This window comes from Haemaphysalis longicornis, unplaced genomic scaffold, assembly GCF_048455015.1.
Source record: "Haemaphysalis longicornis isolate Haplotype H1 unplaced genomic scaffold, Haemaphysalis longicornis Haplotype H1 scaffold_4, whole genome shotgun sequence".
NCBI lineage: Eukaryota > Metazoa > Arthropoda > Arachnida > Ixodida > Ixodidae > Haemaphysalis > Haemaphysalis longicornis.
This window is the reverse complement of record NW_027526361.1, coordinates 209,702,114-209,722,909: the sequence shown is the minus strand read 5'-3', so window position 1 is coordinate 209,722,909 and position 20,796 is coordinate 209,702,114. Positions and strand designations below refer to the sequence as shown.

General features: G+C 47.2%; 1 protein-coding gene across 1 annotated transcript; it reads right to left on the bottom strand.

Moving 5' to 3' along the window:
* Positions 1-4,604: 4,604 nt before the first annotated feature.
* LOC144180202 (uncharacterized) lies at positions 4,605-5,462 on the bottom strand. Its single transcript, XM_077708585.1, has one exon. The coding sequence runs from the start codon at positions 5,460-5,462 to the stop codon at positions 4,605-4,607; it is 858 nt and encodes a 285-aa protein (XP_077564711.1).
* Positions 5,463-20,796: the final 15,334 nt, after the last annotated feature.

Genomic DNA, 20,796 nt, shown 5'->3' with positions numbered 1-20,796 from the left:
TTCCCGGTGAAGATGCACAACTCCTAGACCGTCTTCGTACTCTCTACATAGCTAAAGGGGATACCATGGAGCTGCCGTCATACACGGGCGATAATAATCCGGACTTAGACAGAGAAATCTCCGAAACGGAAGTCACAGCAGCACTCATGAAGATTAGGCCTGGATCAGCACCTGGGCAAGATGGTGTAACCAATAAACTTCTTCGAAATTTAGACGACAACTCCATCTACATCCTCACACAGTACTATAATCTCTATTGGACCACAGGCACTTTGCCTCCTTCATGGAAGCACGCTAAAATAACCCTAATACCTAAACCGGGCAAACCATTGAAATTGGAGTATCTCCGCCCAATATCCCTCACTTCATGCGTAGGGAAAGTTCTTGAACACATCATCCATGCCCGCTTAGTTCAACATCTTACCAAAACCAATGCACTTCCCCAAACCATGCTAGGCTTCAGGCAGGGTCTTTCGACACAGGATCTCCTTTTGCAACTTCAACATGAGATCATTGTCCCGGCCTCCAAAGTAGATACAGCTGCTATTCTAGCACTAGATCTCACCAAAGGCTTCGACAGAGTTTCACATCGAGCTATACTCCAAAATCTGGCAACGTGTAACCCCGGGCAACGGGTTTATACTTATATTAAAGAATTCCTTACTAATCGAACTGCCGTGATTCACATCGGTGATTGAGTATCGGACACCATTCACATGCCCTCCTTTGGTACCCCTCAAGGTGCAGTCCTTTCTCCTCTCCTCTTTAATCTGGCTCTCCTTAATCTCCCTAAGCGTTTAGCTCAAATTCCACATCTTAGACATAGTCTATATGCTGATGATATTACTCTGTGGTGCGCCGGGGGTAGTGATGCACAAATTGAGGAGGCGCTTCAGTCAGGCACAGACATCGTCGAAGCAGAAGTGGCACTGGCCGGTCTTTAATGCTCCCCAAGTAAGTCGGAGCTCTTGACCCTCCCTGCCCCCCGCCGGTCACGCTCCACTACAGACATAACTATACGAATACAAAATAATCCCATACCATGTGTCCCTATTCTTAAAGTCCTCGGTTTGACCATACAGCGCAACAGAGCCAATACGCAATATATCTCTCAACTCACCTCACAAGTCAACCAAACTATTGGCCTCATCCGCCGCATAACAGCTCGAAACAAAGGAATGATGGAATTTGAGCGCCTCCGGCTGGTTCAAGCATTCGTGCTCAGTCGCCTGACATACGCCCTCCCGTACCTTAACTCAAGTAAAACGGAGCTGTCTAAAATCAACTGCCTCATACGAAAAATATACAAAGCGGCGCTTTTTCTCCCTCAAAGTACTTCCACTGCCAAACTGGAACGCCTCGGCATTTACAACACAGCTGAAGAGCTCATAGAAGCTCATTCTGTCAGTCAACTTTCCCGCCTTTCTACCACTTCTACTGGCAGATACATCCTAGAGTCGCTCGGGCTTCATGCACCGATTGTTACTGACTCCAGAGTGTACATCCCACCCGACTTGCACAATCTCCTGCTCGTGCGGCCGATTCCCCGCAATATGCACCCGGAGCACAATATTAAACGCCGGGAACATCGCGCACGCGTTCTAGCCCGCAAATACCCCATGGGCCAGTCCACCGCCTATGTGGACGCCGCGAGTTATACCCATCACAACGCCTACGCAGTCACCGCCATCTTTGATCCAAACGCAACCTCTTACCATTCACTCACTATCCGAACGCGCTCTCCTGCCACGGCGGAAGAGGCGGCTATTGCACTAGCGCTGACTCATCGGCCTACCCCAACAATTGTTATCTCCGATTCGAAAACGGCCATTCGAAATTTCGCCCGGGGGACTAATTCCCCGCAGGCTCTCAAAATTCTCCTTCAAAATCCTCCCACTTCCCATGCGGAGTTGGTTTGGACTCCTGCCCATGCGGGGCTGGAAGGAAACGAAGCGGCTAACCTTGCAGCTCGACAGCTAACCCACCGAGCTGCGCCAGGTCGCACCCCTTCCCACGGAGCCCAATCAACCCGCGACAGCCTTCTGACTTTCCAGGAAATTACCTGCCACTACCGCCTCTCTCGCCGGCGCTACCCTCCACCCCATTGGTCACTCTCTATTAGCGAGGAACGGTACTGGCGCCTTCTCCAAACCAATACCCTCCCCTGTCGCGCCAGACTACACGCAATTTATCCATCTGTATTTCCCTCTCCCCAATGTCCCGACGGTGGAGCCCACGAAACAGTTGCTCATATAATTTGGCAATGCCCTCAGAACTCATTCCCTCTCATCTCTTGTGTGGAGCACTGGGAGGCGGCGTTAGGCAGCTCGGATCCGCGGGTCCAGCAAGGACTCGCTGAACGAGCAGCCCAGGTCACCGGCGCCCTTCAAGCGCTGGTCACCACTCGCCGTTGACCCAACAGCTCCTGAATAAAGTTCTTTCTCTCTCTCTCTCTCTCCATGAGCCAGCGCTCGCACCATTCCTGGAGGCAGTTTAGGTTGGCTTGTAGGGATGACTGTTTTGAAATGTCAGTAACAGTGTCATATATAACGCAGTCATCAGCGAACAGGCGGGTTTTACAGGTTAGGTTTGAAGGCAAGTCATTTATGTATATAAGGAATAAAAGTGGACCAAGAACCGAACCCTGGGGTACTCCGGACGTTACTGGAAGAGGATTAGAGGTACGGTTGTTGATATTAACAGACTGATAACGGTTTGTAAGGAATTATCTGATCCAATTTAATATGTTAGGGTGAAGATTTAACTGGGAAAGTATTATTAACAGTCGATAATGGGGTACTTTGTCGAACGCTTTGGAAAAATCTAAGATTACGGCATCGGTTTGGGAGCTACAGTCCAGGTTAGTATGCAAATCATAAACAAATAAGGCCAGTTGCGTTTCACAAGAGAAACCTCTGAGGAACCCATGTTGTGCTGGATAAAAAAAGCTGTTTGAATCAAGAAAGTTTATGATATGTGTGTAAATGACGTGTTCCATGATTTTACAGGGCACGCTGGTAAGGGATATGGGACGATAGTTTAAGGGCGAGTTTTTGTTACCTGATTTGAAAATTGGAACGACCTTCCCATTCTTCCAGTCCTCTGGTAGATGTTCTGTTAAAAGTGACTGTGAGAAGAGCAAGCATAAAAAAGATGCACAAATATATTTTGTATTCCTAAGGAACTTGGGGTTGATTTCGTCAATCCCGGAAGAGGAGGAAAGTTTTAATTTTTCGTTTACGCACACAAATCCATTAGTAGTGAACGATACGGGTGGCATAGCACATTCTATAAAAGTGGGTGTTATTGTGAATGACACGTTACTGTCTTTGGTAAACACGGATGAGAAAGCGGTGTTGAAGATGTTAGCGAATTCATAATCGGTGATAACGTGACCCGATTCACTGGTAAGAGTAATTGGGGCTGTATGCGGGGGGTTCAAAACCTTCCAAAATTTTTTTTGGTTGTTAGTCAGCATGTTCGGTAAGTCAACGTTGAAAAAAGAATTCTTTGCGTCTTGAACTGCACATAAATATGCTTTTTCAGCTAATATTTCTGCCACTTTTGCAGCTCTTCTAGTCTTTTTGCCAATCTAAACAGGCATTTTTTCTTGTTTTCTAATCTTTTCAGAGTTCTAGAGAACCATGGATTTTGGGAGTTTGCGCGGAAGTGGGATTTCGGAATAAACCTGTCAGTCAATTCATTGACCTTGTCCTTAAACAGTGTCCAGTTTTCTTCGACGGACCGGGAATAGAAAGTAGTTTCCAAACTGGATAAGAATGCGTTCAGCTCAAAATTTATTGCTTCATAATTCCCCTTGTCGTACAGCCGAATGGTTTTCTGGGTGGTTTGACGAATTAACGGTTTAAATGCAATTTCGGTATGGATAACCTTATGGTCACCTATTTCGGCGAGATAAGTAATCGAGACCATGCTCTCAGGATGACTGGTTAGTATTAGGTCCAAAATATTTTCACACTCTTGTGTTACGCGGGTTGGTGCAGTTACCCTTTGTGAGAGGTTAAAATTTAAGCAAATGTCCAGGAAAGCCCCGGCTTCGCCTTGAGCCTGTGACGGCATGGTTTGGTTAGGCCAATTAATACCCGGAAAATTAAAATCACCGAACAAAACTACGGGGGCATTGGGATACTTTTTTGTAACTTCGTTTAATACGTCATTAAGGTTATTAGGAAAGTCAGGACAGCTATTCGGGGGCCTGTAACAGACGCCAAGTAATATTGACTGGGGCTCAGCAGAACAAAGAATCCAAATTATTTCAAGGTCCGATGACAGGTTAATTAACAAGCAGGATATTTTTTTGGTTTATTGCAATAAGAACCCCTCCCCCCCTCTTATCTTTCCGATTCTTCCGAAATAGTTCAAAATTAGGCAAATCGGCCAAGACCTCTTGATCAGAGACGCTGTCATTTACCCATGTTTCGGTCTATATAAGAAAGTCGCTGTTGGATGACAAAACCGGATTAGAAACATGTTCACGCTTCGAAATGATACTTCTAGTGTTAGTAAAGATCACGGAAAACGAAAAAGCTGATTTTGGGGACAATTTGGGGGGAGGTCGGTTTTGGTCGTGGACGGGATGATTGCTATTTTAACTCTTTCACTGACTGCGATGACTCGTCAAATATGTAGCGTTTAGTTCCGAGAATATGGGTTTTGAAGCGCACAGTGAAAGCTGTTGACTCAGTTCTTGCAAAAGCAATTAGATGTTTGCGCGCATGACGTACGGCAGGGGAAAAGTCCTCGCCCACGCTGAAGTCTGTGTCCTTGAATTTGCGGCCGTTTGAAAGGATAAGTTCTTTGGTCTTAGATGATTGAAACTTTACAATAATGGGTCGATTGCGTTCTTCTGAAAAACGCCCGAGGCGGTGCGCACGCTCAATTTTTGAGGGAGGAATTGTTAGTTTGAGTGTGTCGGAGCAGTGACGAATGATTATTTCTTCCGAGTACGAAAACGTTTCAGTTTTAGTAGTGTCCGGAATGCCATAAAATATAAAATTGTTCCGTCGCGAGCGGTTCTCGCTGTCGTCTACACGGGATTCCAAATTACAGATCTTGTCATTCATTTCGATTGTGAGTGTCTTGAGGCCATCTAGCTCTGTGCGCATGGATGAAAGGGCAGTGCAATGTTTTTCAAGGTCAGTGATGCGTTTGCACAAATCGGTTATCGTTACGTCCGTCGTTGTTAGTTGGTTTTTAATATCCTGAATATCGGAAATGAGCTTATTCTGTCTGGCAGATAGCTTTTGCAATTCAGTAAGCAAGTCTTCAGCAGTGGGAGGCCCAGGGTTAGTTTCGACATCCCCAGCCAAAAGCAATAAAGAGCGTATGACCTGCGCACACTCGACAATTATCACAACGCAGCACCGTGGGCTCGGCAGCTGAACTGAAAAATAATTACTTGATTTCTTAGCGAGAAAAGCACTTCTGTTACTGACCTGCATGATAAGGCAAACGGATTCGGCTGCGCGTTTGCACAGCTACCGAGCCCACAATGCGGCGCGGACAGGGGAGGTGGTTTTATAGTCATGGCTGCAGATGATGTCTGTCTTGATGGGGTAGTCCACGTGTGGTCGAGGGTCAAAGTTTGCAGTGGCGGCGCTGTTGCTGGATGCGGTGCGATGGTAGCGGGATTCAAGTTTGAAATGCCGTTGTGGAAGGGGGCGGGAATTGTTGACGGTCCGATGAAGCCAGGCATGAGAAACAGCAGGAACGACTTTGAAGGCACGGTGAGTACCTGCATGATGAAGGCAAACGGATTAGGCTGCGCGTTTGCACAGATACCGAGCCCACCTTTATTCGTCCGGCACCGGGATTCGAACCAAGGTTCTTTAGCCCACTATGCGGATGCTCTGCCTCAACGCCGCCGCTGCGTGCAAAGTATGCCTTCCGCACTGGACAAACAGGGTAGAACCGTGAGCCTAAAAATTAACATTCACAAAACCAATGATCAAACCCCTCGGGGAACCACAACGGTTTAAGATATATCGTCAGGCAGTGGATGTAGTAAGCGAATATATCTACTAAGGCCTAGTTCTGACCAAGGAGCCCAACCATGAGGCAGACATAATTAAATGATAATAATGGTATGAAGTGCATACGGCAGACATTCTGGGATACTGAATGGCAGCTTACCATTGTACCAGAGAAGAAAGTGTATGAGAGCTGCATGTTTCCGCCACTTCCCTAGGGGGCAGTAACTTAGGCTCTCACTAAGAGGGTTCAACATAAGTTGAGAACGACTGAGTGGGCAATGGAACGGAAGATGATAGGGGAAACTATAAGTGACAAGAAGAGAGTGTAGTGGGTCGGGGCACAAACCCGTCTTAAGGACATATTGGTAGAAATTAAGAAGAGACAATGAATATGGCCAGGGCTTGTAATTTGAAGGCAAGATAACCACTGGTCATTAAGGGTAACAGAGTGGATTCCTAGAGAAGGCAAGCGTTGCAGGAGGCTGCAGAAGGTTAGATCGACAAAACAGATCAAGAGGTTTGCGGCGATAAATAGGTCGCTGTTGGCACAGGAGCTGGTGTAATTGGAGATTATTGGGAGGTGTCGGCCCTGCAGATGTTGTAAAAAGGCTGGTGACGATGATTATGAAGGGTTGGCAGTCGGAATGCATCGGAAAGCCAAAGGGACAGTACGCTAGGTCATTGAAACAGAACGGGAATTTCAGAATACCGAAAGAAAGTAGAGCGAAAATGCCCGGTGGTAGTTATAAAAACCCCTGACCTCCAGAAATACGTGTGTGGTGCGACAACCACTACGCTATCGGGGGGAGGGGCTGTTCCCCCTCACCTTTCATGGTTATTTACCTTAAAGTATTGTTTGCCCTGCGGCATGAGTAGCAGCCAGCGCTACGCAGACTACTCGGTGTGAAAGTCGCATTCATTCAAACCCCCGGGCCATGACTCGAGTGTCTGCGGAACGTCAAAAGTGGTCGACCAGCTTTGAGCCCCACGACTGCCAGAACAGAGGCTCTCGGTATGCATGTAGCCAATGAAAATGGAAAATGAGGTGCTCGTTGAATTAATACTAAAATAAAAGTTCGCCCTGAAGTATCCCAAGGAAAGCAAAGGGGTGAATGCGGTGCTCATGGAAACATAAGAAGAATTTTGAAAACCCGAAAGAAAGTGGAGAATAAATTCCCGCCGGGTGATGCGAGTCCACCACATCGATTATACTGTGATGGAGTGCCGGTGGACTATGAGGAAGAAGGGACCGAGCTCGCTGCTGCAATGAGTGCATGCAGAAAAATCAGTGGACGCCTGGGACGCGGTGAGGTGGAGAGCGCGGCCCTGTGATCGTGTTCGGGTGAGAACTTGTGTCGCAACCGCTGCTGTGGATATCCCTGAGCCGTTCGCCGAGGATCACAAGCAGTGGGCGGGCCGTGACTGGAGCTGGTGAGGCGCTGTGCTAGAGAGGGCGGGGCCGGATTCACCTGGAGGTGGAACCCTCCGCACACACCCGCTGCTACGCCATCGAGCCGTGACTCATCGGCAAGGTCGACGATGCCTGCCCGACGTCCCGTGCATGGTTGTGACGTGGGCTAGAGCCGGTCATCGGGCCAGCCGCGCCGTCACGTCCCCATCGACCCCGCACGCGTCGGGACTTCAACACACCGAGAGGCTGCAACAGAACCACATAGGACGTTTCGTTTTCTTTATTGCACACATTTTCCTGTTAGCCTACGGCCATTTTTAACGCCTACATCTTCAGTCTCGCGTCCTCGCTTCCATGCGCTATCTTCTGCTTCTTCTTTCGTCATGCATAAAGCAAGGTTTCCCCGCGCACGCACTGCCCACTGATTCGTGACTTTCACGCCAATCCTGGGCCCATTCATTACAAAAGGTGGCGAGCATGCCAGGATATCTTAACTTCCGCTGGAAAGAGTCAGTGAGCCACGAATGTGCCTCTAACGTTAGCTGCAACAGCATAGATCTCGAAAAATAATGGCAATGAGGACTCATCTGGGACTCTCGGCACAAAAGCGTAGGGCGTGGATAGAGAGCGAACGTGCTGAGGAACGCGCTGCTATAGCCGCCGAGAAGTAAGCCAGCAAAGAAACCGCTGAAAGAGAGAAAGAAGCCGCGGAAAGAGCTAAAGATGATGCAGAAAGAGAGAAGGAGCTGGTACTGCTAAAGATACAACTACAAGAGGGTGTTGGTACGAGCCAACAAATGTCGACGCGGGATGTGAAGTTGTTTCAACTCCGCCTGCAATTAACCCACAGAAACTGCTTCCTCTTTTCGACAAGAAGCGCGATCACCTGCACACGTCTGTGCAAAGGTTTGAGCGTGTGGCAACCGGGCCGCAGTGGCCTAGAACAAACGAGCCCTAGCTGTAAGCATGTGCTTGAGCGGGAAGGCTCTTACCATCACTCCTGACTGCGGCGGCCGCTTTTATAATGGAGGTAAGAAGCAAAAATGCCCGTGTGTACGAGATTTTGGCGCACATTAAAGAACCCCAGGTGGTCAAAGTTAATCCCGAGCCCTCCACTACGGCGCGCCTCATCGCCTGCGTTGCGTCGGCTCGTTAAACCGTACAGTCAACCTTACCATCACAGGCCGTATTACCGCCGAAGAGGCCGTATTACGGCAAGGTCAAACGTGCGTTGCTTCAGCGGTTTCGGTTTGCAGCGCAAGGTTGCCAAAAAAAGTTCAGGAAGGCGAGGGATGAGGACAGCAAAACCGGGAAACAACTAGCGGCAAGGCTTAGAACGTGATTTTCATCACTGGATTGAGATGGCGAATGTGCAAAAAACATTCGAGTATCTTCGCGATCAAATGATCGGCAAACAATTCATCCGCTGCTGCCATGCCAAGCTCGTGATCTGACTGAAGGAGCTAGAGTGTAAGACGCTGAATGACATGACCGAGGCTAGAGATCGTTTTATAGAGGCACAAAGCCTCGCCAACACGGGGAAGATTTCTGAAGACGTCCGCGATACGACAAAAACCGCGGCAGACTCAAAGAAAAAGTGCCACCCAAGTGCTTTTTGTCTAATCAGCCAGGACACCGAGCTCAAGATTGTCGTAACACTCATAAGGATGCTGCTACTTGTGGTCGCCTCATCATCATCATCATCATCTTTATTTCTACGTGCCCACCAACAGCCAATGGGCTTAAGCGGTGGTGCACAGGATGACACAGAAAATTTGATGCAAACACAAACCACTATATATGTAGCCTGAAACGAGGAAAAATAACTAGAAGAAGAAAGAAAAAAAAAACCCGATCAGTGCACTTCAGTCAAAGCAAGCTTAAACAAATGCAAATTGTTGTTAAAAATATCAAGGTGACTTGCCTTTTCATTGTACAGTCTAAGCAATCTTTGCATAGGAGAACAAGTAGAACTGATTCGAAATAAGAGAAATTCACGAAAAGACTTACAGGGAACTCTAATCTCAATTTATGACGTAAGGTCTTCACAATCAACGATGCTGTGTAAAGACTTAAACAAAAAAAGCAAACCCGCGTCAAGCCTCTTTTTAGACAATGTAGCCAATTGCAAATTCTCCAACATGTTTTCGTACTGATAGTAAACTCGGCGATCGAAATGCCTGTCGTATACAATTCTAATAAAACGTTTTTGTACATTTTCAATCTTAGCGCTACTTGTTATGCCCAACCTGCTCCAAACAACAGATGCAAAATGAAGTTTTGGGATCACCATAGTTAAGAATAATCGAACAAAACACAAAGGATTAGAAAAAGTGCAACAAGGTCGAGAACTGGGCCAGTTGGTATACATTCACTCTGGGGGAGCAGCGCAAACTAGACAGGACAAAGGGTAGGACACAACACGAGCGCTCGTGTTGTGTCCTACCCTTTGTCCTGTCTAGTTTGCGCTGCTCCCCCAGAAAGATTAGAAAAAGACCTCGTAATTCGCGACACAATTCCCAAGAGGCTGTAGGCCTTGTTTACAACAGAATCAACATGCGAACGAAAATGCAGTTCTGAATCTACAACAATGCGAAGATCACGACTTTCTTTAACCCGTTTGAGCACTGTTTCATTTAGTGTGTAATCATGTAGCACAGCAAGACTTTTTCTAGTGAACGTCAATACACAAGTTTTGGTGACATTAATCAACAGCTTATTTTCAGCACACGAATTAACTATTTTTAGGATGTCAGACTGAAATAGGACGCAGTCATCATGCGTGCTAATTTCTCGAAACAATTTGATATCATCTGCATACAAAAGGATGCGGGAATTTTCGACACAGCATGTAATATCGTTAATAAATACATTAAACAAGAGAGGGCCCAATATACACCCTTGTGGAACGCCAGAAGTAGAAATAAAAGGCTTGGACAGCACACCGTTAACGCGCACGTAATTACTTCTAGCGGACAAATAATCCATATACGCTCCTAACTTTGCAACCAGTCTCTAGTGGTCAACTAAGTCAAACGCTTTGGACAAATCAAAGTACACGGCATCAACCTGACCACGATTTTCAATATAATAACTTGTGTACTCCAAAAATGTCATTAGATTAGTTTCTACCGATCGGCCTTTATAGAACCCATGTTGTGCATTCCCGATCTGACGTTTAAAAAAGAACCATAGATGATGAAACAGGGCAATTTCAAAAACTTTCGCAAAAGGGCTCTGCAAAGTTATAGGTCGGTATTTAGTGACGTCACATAAATCACCAGATTTATGTACAGGAACAATTAGGCCGTTTTTCAGTAACTCATGAAAAATTCCGTTCGAAAGAGAAACGTTGAAGATATGAGTCAAAACGGGCACAAATATCGTGCTGCATCCTTTAACTATGAAACTAGGAATGCCATCAAAAGCGAGCGAGAACTTTGCTTTCAGTGCTGATATCGCCCTATTGATATCACATTCGGAAAAAGAAAACGTGTGCAACACATTACCACTGTCGTTTGAAGGAAAAAAGGTACAATGCGAGTTCAAAGGAAAGGTGTTCGCAGACAGGACAGAATGAAAATAATCCGCAAAGCAGTCAGCTATATCCTTAGGTTTGTCCATCACCGTTCCATCCTGGGCTAACGTGATGCTCGTTCGAGGTGTTGAAATATCTTTCACATATCTTCAAAATAGTTTTGGCTCACGATTTAAATTAGATTCAACTGAATGTAAATGTACTTTCTTATCACGTTTGTAGGCTACTTTTACTAGGGCGCGGGCTTCACGGAATTTTTGAAGCCAATATTCGCTTCGCGTGACCTTATACTTTCGGAGATACCGTAATTTTTTGCGTAGCAAGTGTTTCAGTTCACGTGAAAACCATGGAGGATAGCTACTTCTAACGCATTTATGTTTAGGTATAAATAACAACATTGCTTCTTGTACAACGCTTGTGAGTGCATGAAAAGCTTCGTTTGCATCACTGATGTTAAGAACACGTGACCAATCATGATCACGTAAATACAGAAACAGGCCTAAATAATCACCTTTGGAAAACAAGAATTTTTCACATTCAAGATAGTTCCTCCGCGGACGATGAATGATAAAGGTGAAAGAGAAGGAAACATGCCATGCATCAGGCGGGACGACTGGGTCTGCACTCGTCAAACATTCGCTGAAAGGAAAGTTTGACAATACAAGATCCAGCTGGATTTTCTATGTTGTTGCGTTGAGTAAGATTTAGCAAGTGCCTGAACTGTAGTAGCGATTCCCCTTTTCAGTCTCCGCTCTGCAATGAGGTCTCAGTAGAATTCCATCGTATCTGGGGAATATTGAAGTCTCCAGCTATCATCAGTCGGCCATTTTGGTTGTTCAACATATCACCAAGTTCAGTCATTTGCTCATTGAATAAGACGGAAGAATATCTTGGGGGATAGTAAAACGTACCAATCAATAGCTTTATCTGATCTGTCGTGTTTACTTCTACCCACACGCTCTCTGCATATACTTCCAAATCCCGACGACGTCTTGCTTGAAACACCTTTCTTAGAGCGATTAGGACACCGCCCCCATACTCAACAGAAAGCGTGTCATAGTCACGGTCAGCTCTAAACACATCGTATTCCCGCGGGACGTATTCAGCAGAATTGAAATTGTGATTTAACCACGTCTCTGCGAGGCAAAGAACATCATATTCATTTGTTAAAACATTTTCCAAGAACTGATTAGACTTCGTCCGAATGCCACGTACATGCTTGTAAGAAAGAAAAAAGAAGGAAGCACTCAATTATTTGTCCTCAACACTTTCTTTGGCACGCAGCTTACCCCAAAAAGGCCGAAAGATGCAGGTCATAGGGCACACATTTGCCTCATTAATCAAATCAAACTGCTTAGCTTTCACAGAGACATGAAAAGACGCATACCTGGCATACCTCGATGGCAGTTTTTTGCACGTCACTTCAATTTCTGGAAGTGTTGCAGCGAAGTCGTCCCGCAGCAGTCGTCGCCGGGTCCAGCCTTGACACAAAGAGCGCTCGTTCTGTTAGAACACGGGGAACAGAAACAAGCTTGCTCTTTCCTGCTTTTCCCACGCTGGCTTTTATGTAGCGTCGTTTTGGAGCGAAACCGTTCACGTCACCGGACTTTTGTAGAGCATCCAAGTACGAACGACGAGAACTGAAAACATGTGAACCGTCATTTTCCGGCGGACGCACGCCCACCGAAAAGCGGGCATTTTCAATTGAGTTTGGCGGCACGTGCACAGCACCACCCCCTTTGCCGCTTGCTTGTGTTTGAAGGACCGAAACATCCGCCGAAGCCGCGTTCGATGTACACGATGAGCCAATATGCTTGCGCAGTAAGTCAGTGTTGCTGGCGAGGTGAAGGCGCAATGACTCATTGTCACTCCTCAGTCGTCGCACATCCAAGGACAACGCATCAATCTTCTCGAACAGGGCAACGACCAGTTCTCGCAGCCCAGCGTCGTCACCCACGGCTGCACCGCTGGCGGCAGCTAACGACGCATGGTTCCCAGCCGGCCGTAATCCTTCATCGTTTCGACGGGTGCAGGAATGGCACTTGTAGGTGCTCTCCCCGGTGACCATGTTGGACTCGTAGTCTTGGCCCACCACATTAATACATTTGCAGTGAAAGCGGCTTCCACAAGGGCCGCAGCAACGCAGGAATTGTTGCCGGCCAACAAAAGCTTCATTGCAAGATGGGCAGGTATCCTTCGACTTGGTCATGCCGATGGAAAACGTTTGTCGCACATGCGCAAGAGCGCCAAAAAATGGGAGCGACGAAAAAAGCGTCCGCACTCATTCAGTGCACAGCGCTGAATGAGTGCGGACGCCTAGGTCACAAAACCGAAATCTGCAGAAACCGTCCCAATGGCAAAGAGCAGGTTGCTGCTTATGGTGTTACTAAGCATCCGAGAGCCCCACAGAAATGCACAGAACTTGATGGGAGCAAGCACAGGGGTCCTAGTGACGAGCCTCCGCAGTGCATCGCCGTGCACCCATCTGCTTTCCTTGTGAAAGGAATGCCAGTAGTTGAAGGCCGTATACTTGGACAACCTGTCACCATCCTTAGGGACACGGGAAGTAATACCGTCATTGTTCGACGTGAAATTGTTCGACGTGGTCCCACCATTTAACGAGAAAACCATCCGTGTACTGCTCATTGACGGAACGGTTAAACAGCTACCCGAGGCCATCATCTACGTCAAAACCCCGTACTTTGTCGGTGAGGTTAGCGATGTGTGCATGGAGCAGTCGATATATGACCTCGTGCTCGGGAACATTCTCGGTGTGAGGGAACCAGACATGTGAGATCCCCACTGGCAGCTCAAAAACAGCGACATCCTGAACGGAGCCCTCACCACAAATGCCACAGAGATTCACTCAGACGTAAACGTGTCTGCTGTCGCCAAGTTAAGTTCGGCGAATGCTTCGCCTTTAAAGATACCCGAAATCAGCTGCGCAGACATCACAAGACGAGAGCTGGACAGGGAACAACAAGGGGACCCGACTTTCCAACGTTGTTTCCAAAAGTTAGGAAAGGATTTCTCCTCCAAAAAAGGACAAAAATATTCTTTCGTCAAATCAAATAACGTGTTGTACCGTCATGCAAGCTTTCCCCGAACACAGCGTTTAAACAAGTCGCTGCCCCCAAGAAGCTGCGGGAGCCGATTCTTCGACTGTCCCATGACAGCATCACGGCGGCGCACCAAGGTGTACGAAGGACGACCGAACGCATTCTGCAAGAATTTTACTGGCCTGACCTACATGGAGACATTCAAAGTTTTGTAAATTCTTGCGACTTGTGTCAGAGAACAACGCCCAAAGTAAAAGTCGGGGCTGCGCCTTTGGGGAGCACTCCAATAATTAGAAAACCGTTTGAACTGGTTGCAGTTTTTATAACCGGTCCATTCTCCCCCAAGTCCCAGAAAGGAAACTGATACGTGCTCAGGCTAATCTACTTCGCTACCCAGTACCCGGATGCCATAGCTCTCCAGCGATTGACTCAGCCCACCTCGATGAGGCCCTGATTGAGATATTCTCTAGTACCGGAATTCCAATGGAAATCTTCACCGATCAAGGTGCAAGCTTTACATAAGAACGTATGTGAGAAGTCAGCCGTTTACTCCCAGTCACGCTTCCCCGCACTAGTCCCTATCATGCCATGGCAAAAGGGCTAGTAGGAAAGTTTAACAGGACCTTGCTAAACCCATGATAAAAAGACTGTGCCAGGAGAAACCCGGGTCGTGGGACCGATATCTCGTGCCACTTCTTTTCGATTATACAGACGTGCCCCAAGCCAGCCTGGGATTCTCCCCCTTGGGAATTATTTACTAATTACATTTACGAGGATCCTTAATCGTACTCAAAGAACTCTGTACAAAAGTGAACATAGACGGTGAAGTCGGGACTAGTTATGGATACCTCGTCGATCTGCGAGACCGACTTGAACAGACGTACGAAATAGCCCATGAGCCGCTTGGGAAGACTCGAGAAAAACCAAAGGTATTACAATAGGAAAAGTCGCCGCCGAGGAAGCTTTAAGTCGGAAACAATCTCCTCATCCTGCTGCCAATCGATTCAAACAAACTGCTCATGCATGATAGGAGTCATTCGAGGTTACGGCAAAAAAATGACATCGACTACGAGATCAGCTTGAACGGAAAGAGAAAGGTCTTCCACAAAAAGTGCTAATGCTGTACGAATAACGGCAGCCCTCAACACCTCCGCAAGCATCATTTGCCACTACAGTTGATGACACCAAAGATACGACGGATGAGCTAGCCGACGAACCAATGGTCGACATCCTACACACCCTTACACTTCGTCAGACACAGTCCTGGGGAAACGTCAAGTATACACCTGACCTCGATGCAGACCAAAAGGCTCTAGTGCAAGACATAATACGCGGATATAGCCTCATCCTCTCGGACCTGCCCCGGAAACGAGACCTTGTACATTGCCCGTTGAACCTAACGTCCGACAAGCCAATACACGTTCCACAGTGTCCGCTCCCGCTCGCAATTCACGAGACGATCAAAAACGAACTTCAAGAAATGTCGGAGATGGGCATCACTGACAAATCCCACTCTTCCTACAACGCTCCAATGGTGGCTATAAAGAATCCTAACGGCACTATACGGCTTTGCATTCATTTTAGAGAACTCAACAAAGTACTGGTCTCATATTGAGACATTTCCACGCATAGACGTCGTTCTTTCCCTCGCAGGCAAAAAAAGATTCTTCTCCAAGTTCGACTTCACAAAAAGCAATTGGCAGGTTCCCATGACTGCTGACAGCCGCGAGAAGACCACATTTTCGAGTTTGTCAGGGCTGTACCATTCCTGGTATATGCCTTTTAGTATAAAGACAGCGCCAGTTGTCCTTGCGCGTTTAATGAGAGCTGTGTTCGGCGGGCTAACGAATGTCAACCACTACTTCGAAGATTTCATCTTTGCCACTGACACCTGGCAAGAGCACTTAGACACACTCCGTCAAGTCTTTGAAAAAATCCAAACGGCCAACCTCACTATCAAGCATACCAAGTGCGAAATTGGAGAGGGCACCATTTCCTTTTTAGGACACCCATTGGAGAGTCCAAACCTAAACCCATTCTGAAGACCTTGGGCAAGATCCTGGGCTCCAAAAGGCCACGTACAAACAAAGCGGTACAGTCCTTCCTGCGATTAACCGGGTGCTACCGGAAATTCGTCCCCAACTATGCCGCTCTCACAAAACCACTCACAGACATTAAAAAGAAGGGGCAACCAACACTGTGTGCCCGGGCAACGAACAAGAACTTGCCTTCATAACTTTGAAAAATCCACTTGCGTCTGCAAGCTTATGCAAGCTCTTGATCTTACAAAGCCCTTCATTCTTCTCTCGGACGCTTCCAGCACGAGCGTAGGGGCCGTTATCCTACAAAGTGGCCACGAATATGTCTTACACACATTCGGTTACGCGAGTCGCAACCTGTTGCCGAGAGAGACGTGCTACTCCGCCATAGAGCGCTAGTGCTTGGCTTTATTTTGGGCGGTACACAAATTTCACGTTTACCTATATGGAAAGCCTTCCATCATACAGTGTGACCACGAGCCGTTGAAATAATTGCAATCATCTAACTTCATCAACAGACATGTATTGCGTGGAGCCTGCTGCTCCAGGAATACTGCTTTACCGTGGAATACATAAAGGGAACCGACATTGTAAATGCTGACTACATGGGTAGAGTTTAAGCCTCGAGCGTCTCTTTTGTACATAGTGTGTGCTATTCAGTTGTGTTAACGCTTCATTGCGATCCTGCATTTGTTTAGTGAATTTTTCTATACCCTTCGTGCGTGTGCTGCGCGGTGACTTGTGCTGGTGAGACTGACTGTGCTCTTGTGGACTGTGCGCAGAACTCTTCCATCGGTACAACAATCTTCTGCCCACTCAACCCTGCCATTTTAACTCATAGAATAGTTGTTGCTCCCTACAACTTTCTTAAACCCCGGGTCAATGTAATGGAGTGCTGGTGAACGATGAGGAAAAAAGGTGAACTGCAAAGAGTGTGTGCAGAAAGTAGAATCAGGCCGGTGATCAGTGGGTGCCTGTTACGCGCTGGGCTTGTGACGGCTGGGCCTGTGACGGCCCTTTGAACGTGTTCGGGTGAGAACCTGGGTCGCAACCGCTACTTGGCACATCCGTGAGCCGTCGGCTGCTGATCACGACAACACGTGGGCGCACCGTGCCTGGATCTGGTGACGCGTTGGGCGGGCGAGCGCGGGTTCGGATTCACATGTTAGTGGAACCCGCGGAAATGGTACTGCAAGCTCACACCCACTGCTACGCCATCGAACCGTGACTCATCGGCAAGGTCGATTATGCCTGCCCGATCGTCCCGTGCCTGTATGCGACGTGGCCTAGAGCCGGTCATCAAGCCAGCCACGCCATGACGTATCCGTCGACCAAGCACGCGTCGGGACTTCACCACTCCGAGGGGCTGCGACAAAACCCGTAAGACAATTATTTTTCTTTATTGCGAACATTTTCCCGTTAGCTATTGCATTTTTAGCGCCTATAGCTTTAGTCTCACGTGCTTGCTTCCGTGCGCTATTCTCTGCTTCTCCTTTTGTGATGGATAAAGCAACGTTTACTCGTGCACGCACTGGCCACTGACTCGGGACTTTCATACCAATTCTTGGACCATTCATTACAAAAATTGGCGTCTGGTGCGATAACCACTATGCTATTGGTGGTGCACTTTTCTTTCCATTTTCGCCCGCTATATTTTAATTAATTTGTTTTCTGTGTTTGGGGGGTAGCCACGCCACTGGGACTACTCTGGGTGAAGGAGACCTACATTTTAACACCCGGGCCGTGACTTGAGTGTCTACGACATGTCGACAGTAGTCGACTAGCGTTGATCCCTCTTAGGCTCCCTATGACCGCAAGACTTCCGCAACAGAGGCCCTCGCTAAGCATGTAGGGAATCAGATTAGAGATGGGGGCCTCGTGAAATTAAGAAAGAAATAAGCGGTGGCAGTGAAGAATTCCCAAAAATAAATAGGCCCGAATGCTGTAGGTCATTGAGAATGGTGAAGAATTTCGAAAGCCAAAAAGAATGTGCAGAAAAAATGCCCGCCCGATGGAACCGAGCTCGCGGCCTCGAGAGTACGCGTCTGTTGCAATAAGCACTACGCTACCGGCGACGCTCTTTCAACTCCACTTTCGCAACTATTCATGTTAAGATATTTTTCTTAAGTGTGCTTGGGGGCGGTAGCCAGCGGCTCTTTGAGAACTCGGGCCGAAAGGGACCTCGACGAGCGTTGAACCATCTTAACCGATTTATGGCACCAAAACTGCCAGAACAGAAATATTAAATTTCCTTGAAGCGAACCAGAAAGGGAAATGAGGGGATCGCTGAATGAAAACAGAAATAAGGGTTCGCTGTCATGAATGCCCTGGAAAGCAAAGGAGAAAATGTGGTACATCATTGAAACAAAGGAAGAATTTTGAAAGACTGAAAGAAAGTGGAGAAAAAACGCCCGCCGGAGGAACGGAAGTCACGAACTCAAGAAGTTTCGTCTGGTGCGATTGCTGTTTGCCAACACATTTCTCTACTATTTATGTTAAGGTATTTTTGTTTAGTATGCTTGGTCGGTGGTAGCCAGGCCCACAAGTACTACTCGGGCTGAAGGGGACTTTCTTTTTATCCCCCGGGCCACGACAACAGTGGCTACGACATGTCGAGAGTGGTCGACCAGCGGTAAACCCTATTAGGCTACCTATGGCACCAAGACAGCCGAACAGAAGCCCTCGCTATACATTTGGCAGATCACAATGGGAAAGAGGCGGATGGTTGAATTAGGACAGAAATAAAGGTTGGCCATCAAGGCATAGGAGAGAATGCGGTAGGTCACTGAGCAGGGGAGGAGGTTGAAAACACAGAAAGTGGAGAAAAAATCTATGGGAGTGGTAGCCAAGCCACTCGGACAACTAGGGGTGCAGCGCACGTTCTTCTTACCACTTCGCCGCGACTCGAGTGTCGTGTTGAGTGTGGTTGACCGGTACTAAAAGAAAAAACTGCTCCCCGGAAGGGATTCGATCCTACGACCTTCAGAATATGTGTCTGGTGAGATATATACTATGCGTCTGGTCGGGCTGTTTGCCCTCCACTTTTTCGAATATTAATATTAAGGAATTTTCCATAATGTACCTGAGCGGTGGTTCGGACATTTCGGCGTGAATGGGACCTCTTGTTAAACCCCCGAGCCGTGACTCGAGTGCATACAACATTTCGAGGGTGGTAGACCAGCGTTGAACCATCCTAAACTACTTATGTCAAAGAGACTGCTAAACAGAGTCCATATCTATGCATGTAGCGAATCACAAAAAGAAATTAGGGTGTCGTTGAATTGAGACCGAAATAAGTGTTCGCAGTCAAGAATTCCCGAGAAAGCAAAGGGGAGAAAGTGGTCGGTAATTCAAACAGTAAGAATTTGGAAAGACAAAGTTGAGAGAAAGAAGAAACACCATCTTACCGTAGAGGAAGCCGTAGTATGCGAAGCAGCCATCGTTCGTCATTTCTGTTAGGTTGAGGTACATAGATAGTGGTATATTTACCGTTTGGTGTTCATAGTAACTACCACACGTTTCACTTGCTGGAACTGCGAAATAAGAAGCTGAACTGACCTCATGGCTGCTTCGCATACTACTCAGGGTTCCCCTACGGGAAGATGGTGTAATTATATTGGAGGGGGCTCTAGAGTGGAGAGGCATTGAAGAGAGAGAGCAAGAGAGAGAGACGTTGTACATGGTATGAGTTGGTGTTTATTTAAACATTACCATCATCATGTTCAAGGTAGGTGACGTCGAGCTGCGGTTGGCGTTCCGCTTTGATTATGACCGCCTAATGGTCTGTCAAATGTAAAGTCAAGTGCTGTTGTAGTGGATGAACCCTAAAGTTGCTGAATATGAGGTTGTGGCACGTTCGCTTTGCATTTAGCGAATCATAATAGAAAACTAGGTGTTTGTTGATTAAAGACAGTTCTAGTGATTGCCAGTCACGAATACATCAGAATGCAAAGTGGACAAGCCGGTAGGTCATTAAAATAGCTGAAGAATTTTGAAAGACAGAATGAAAGTACAGGGAAAATGCGCGCCAGGTGGATCGTAACTCACGAACTCCAGACTCGCGTCTGGTTCGATAACCACTACGCTATCGGCGGGCTTGTTTTCCCTTCACTTTCTTGGGTATTATATAATGGTATTTCTGTTCCGTGTGCATGGGCTGGTAGACAAGATTATTGGCTACTCGGGGTAAAGCAGGTCTTCTTTTCCCCCGGGCAGTGAATCAAGTGTCTATGGCAAATCTAGAGTTGTTGCCAGATGTTCAACTCTCTTAAACTAGCTATGGCACTAAAACTAACACAACACATGATCCTCACCACGCCAGTAGCGAATCCGATGGAACTTAGTGGCTCGTTGAATAAAGACACAAATGAGGGTTGGCAGTCAAGAATGAATCGGAAAGTGACGGGAAAAATTCGGTAGGTCATTGAAACAGGTGAAAAATTTGAAAGACAGAAAGAAAGTGCGGAACAAATGGCTGCCGGGTCATATCCAAACCGACATCCTTCAGATTATACGTCTGGTGTGATAACCACGACGGTACCGGTGGGGCTGCTTCTCATCAACTTTCTTTGGTATTTATGTGTCGGTACTTTTGATTGCTGTGCGTTAGGGGAGGTATCCAGTGCCTTCAGGTTACTCGGAATGAAGGGGAACTCTTTTTTAAATCCCGAGCAGTGCCACGAGTGTGTACGACACGTCGAGAGTGGCCGACCAGCGTTGACCCTTCTTAAGCTACCTATCACCCCAATACAGCCAG

Bases quoted from the DNA above. Each gene is read 5' to 3' on its own strand.
- LOC144180202 (XM_077708585.1), bottom strand. From the start codon at position 5,462: ATGCAGGTCAGTAACAGAAGTGCTTTTCTCGCTAAGAAATCAAGTAAT.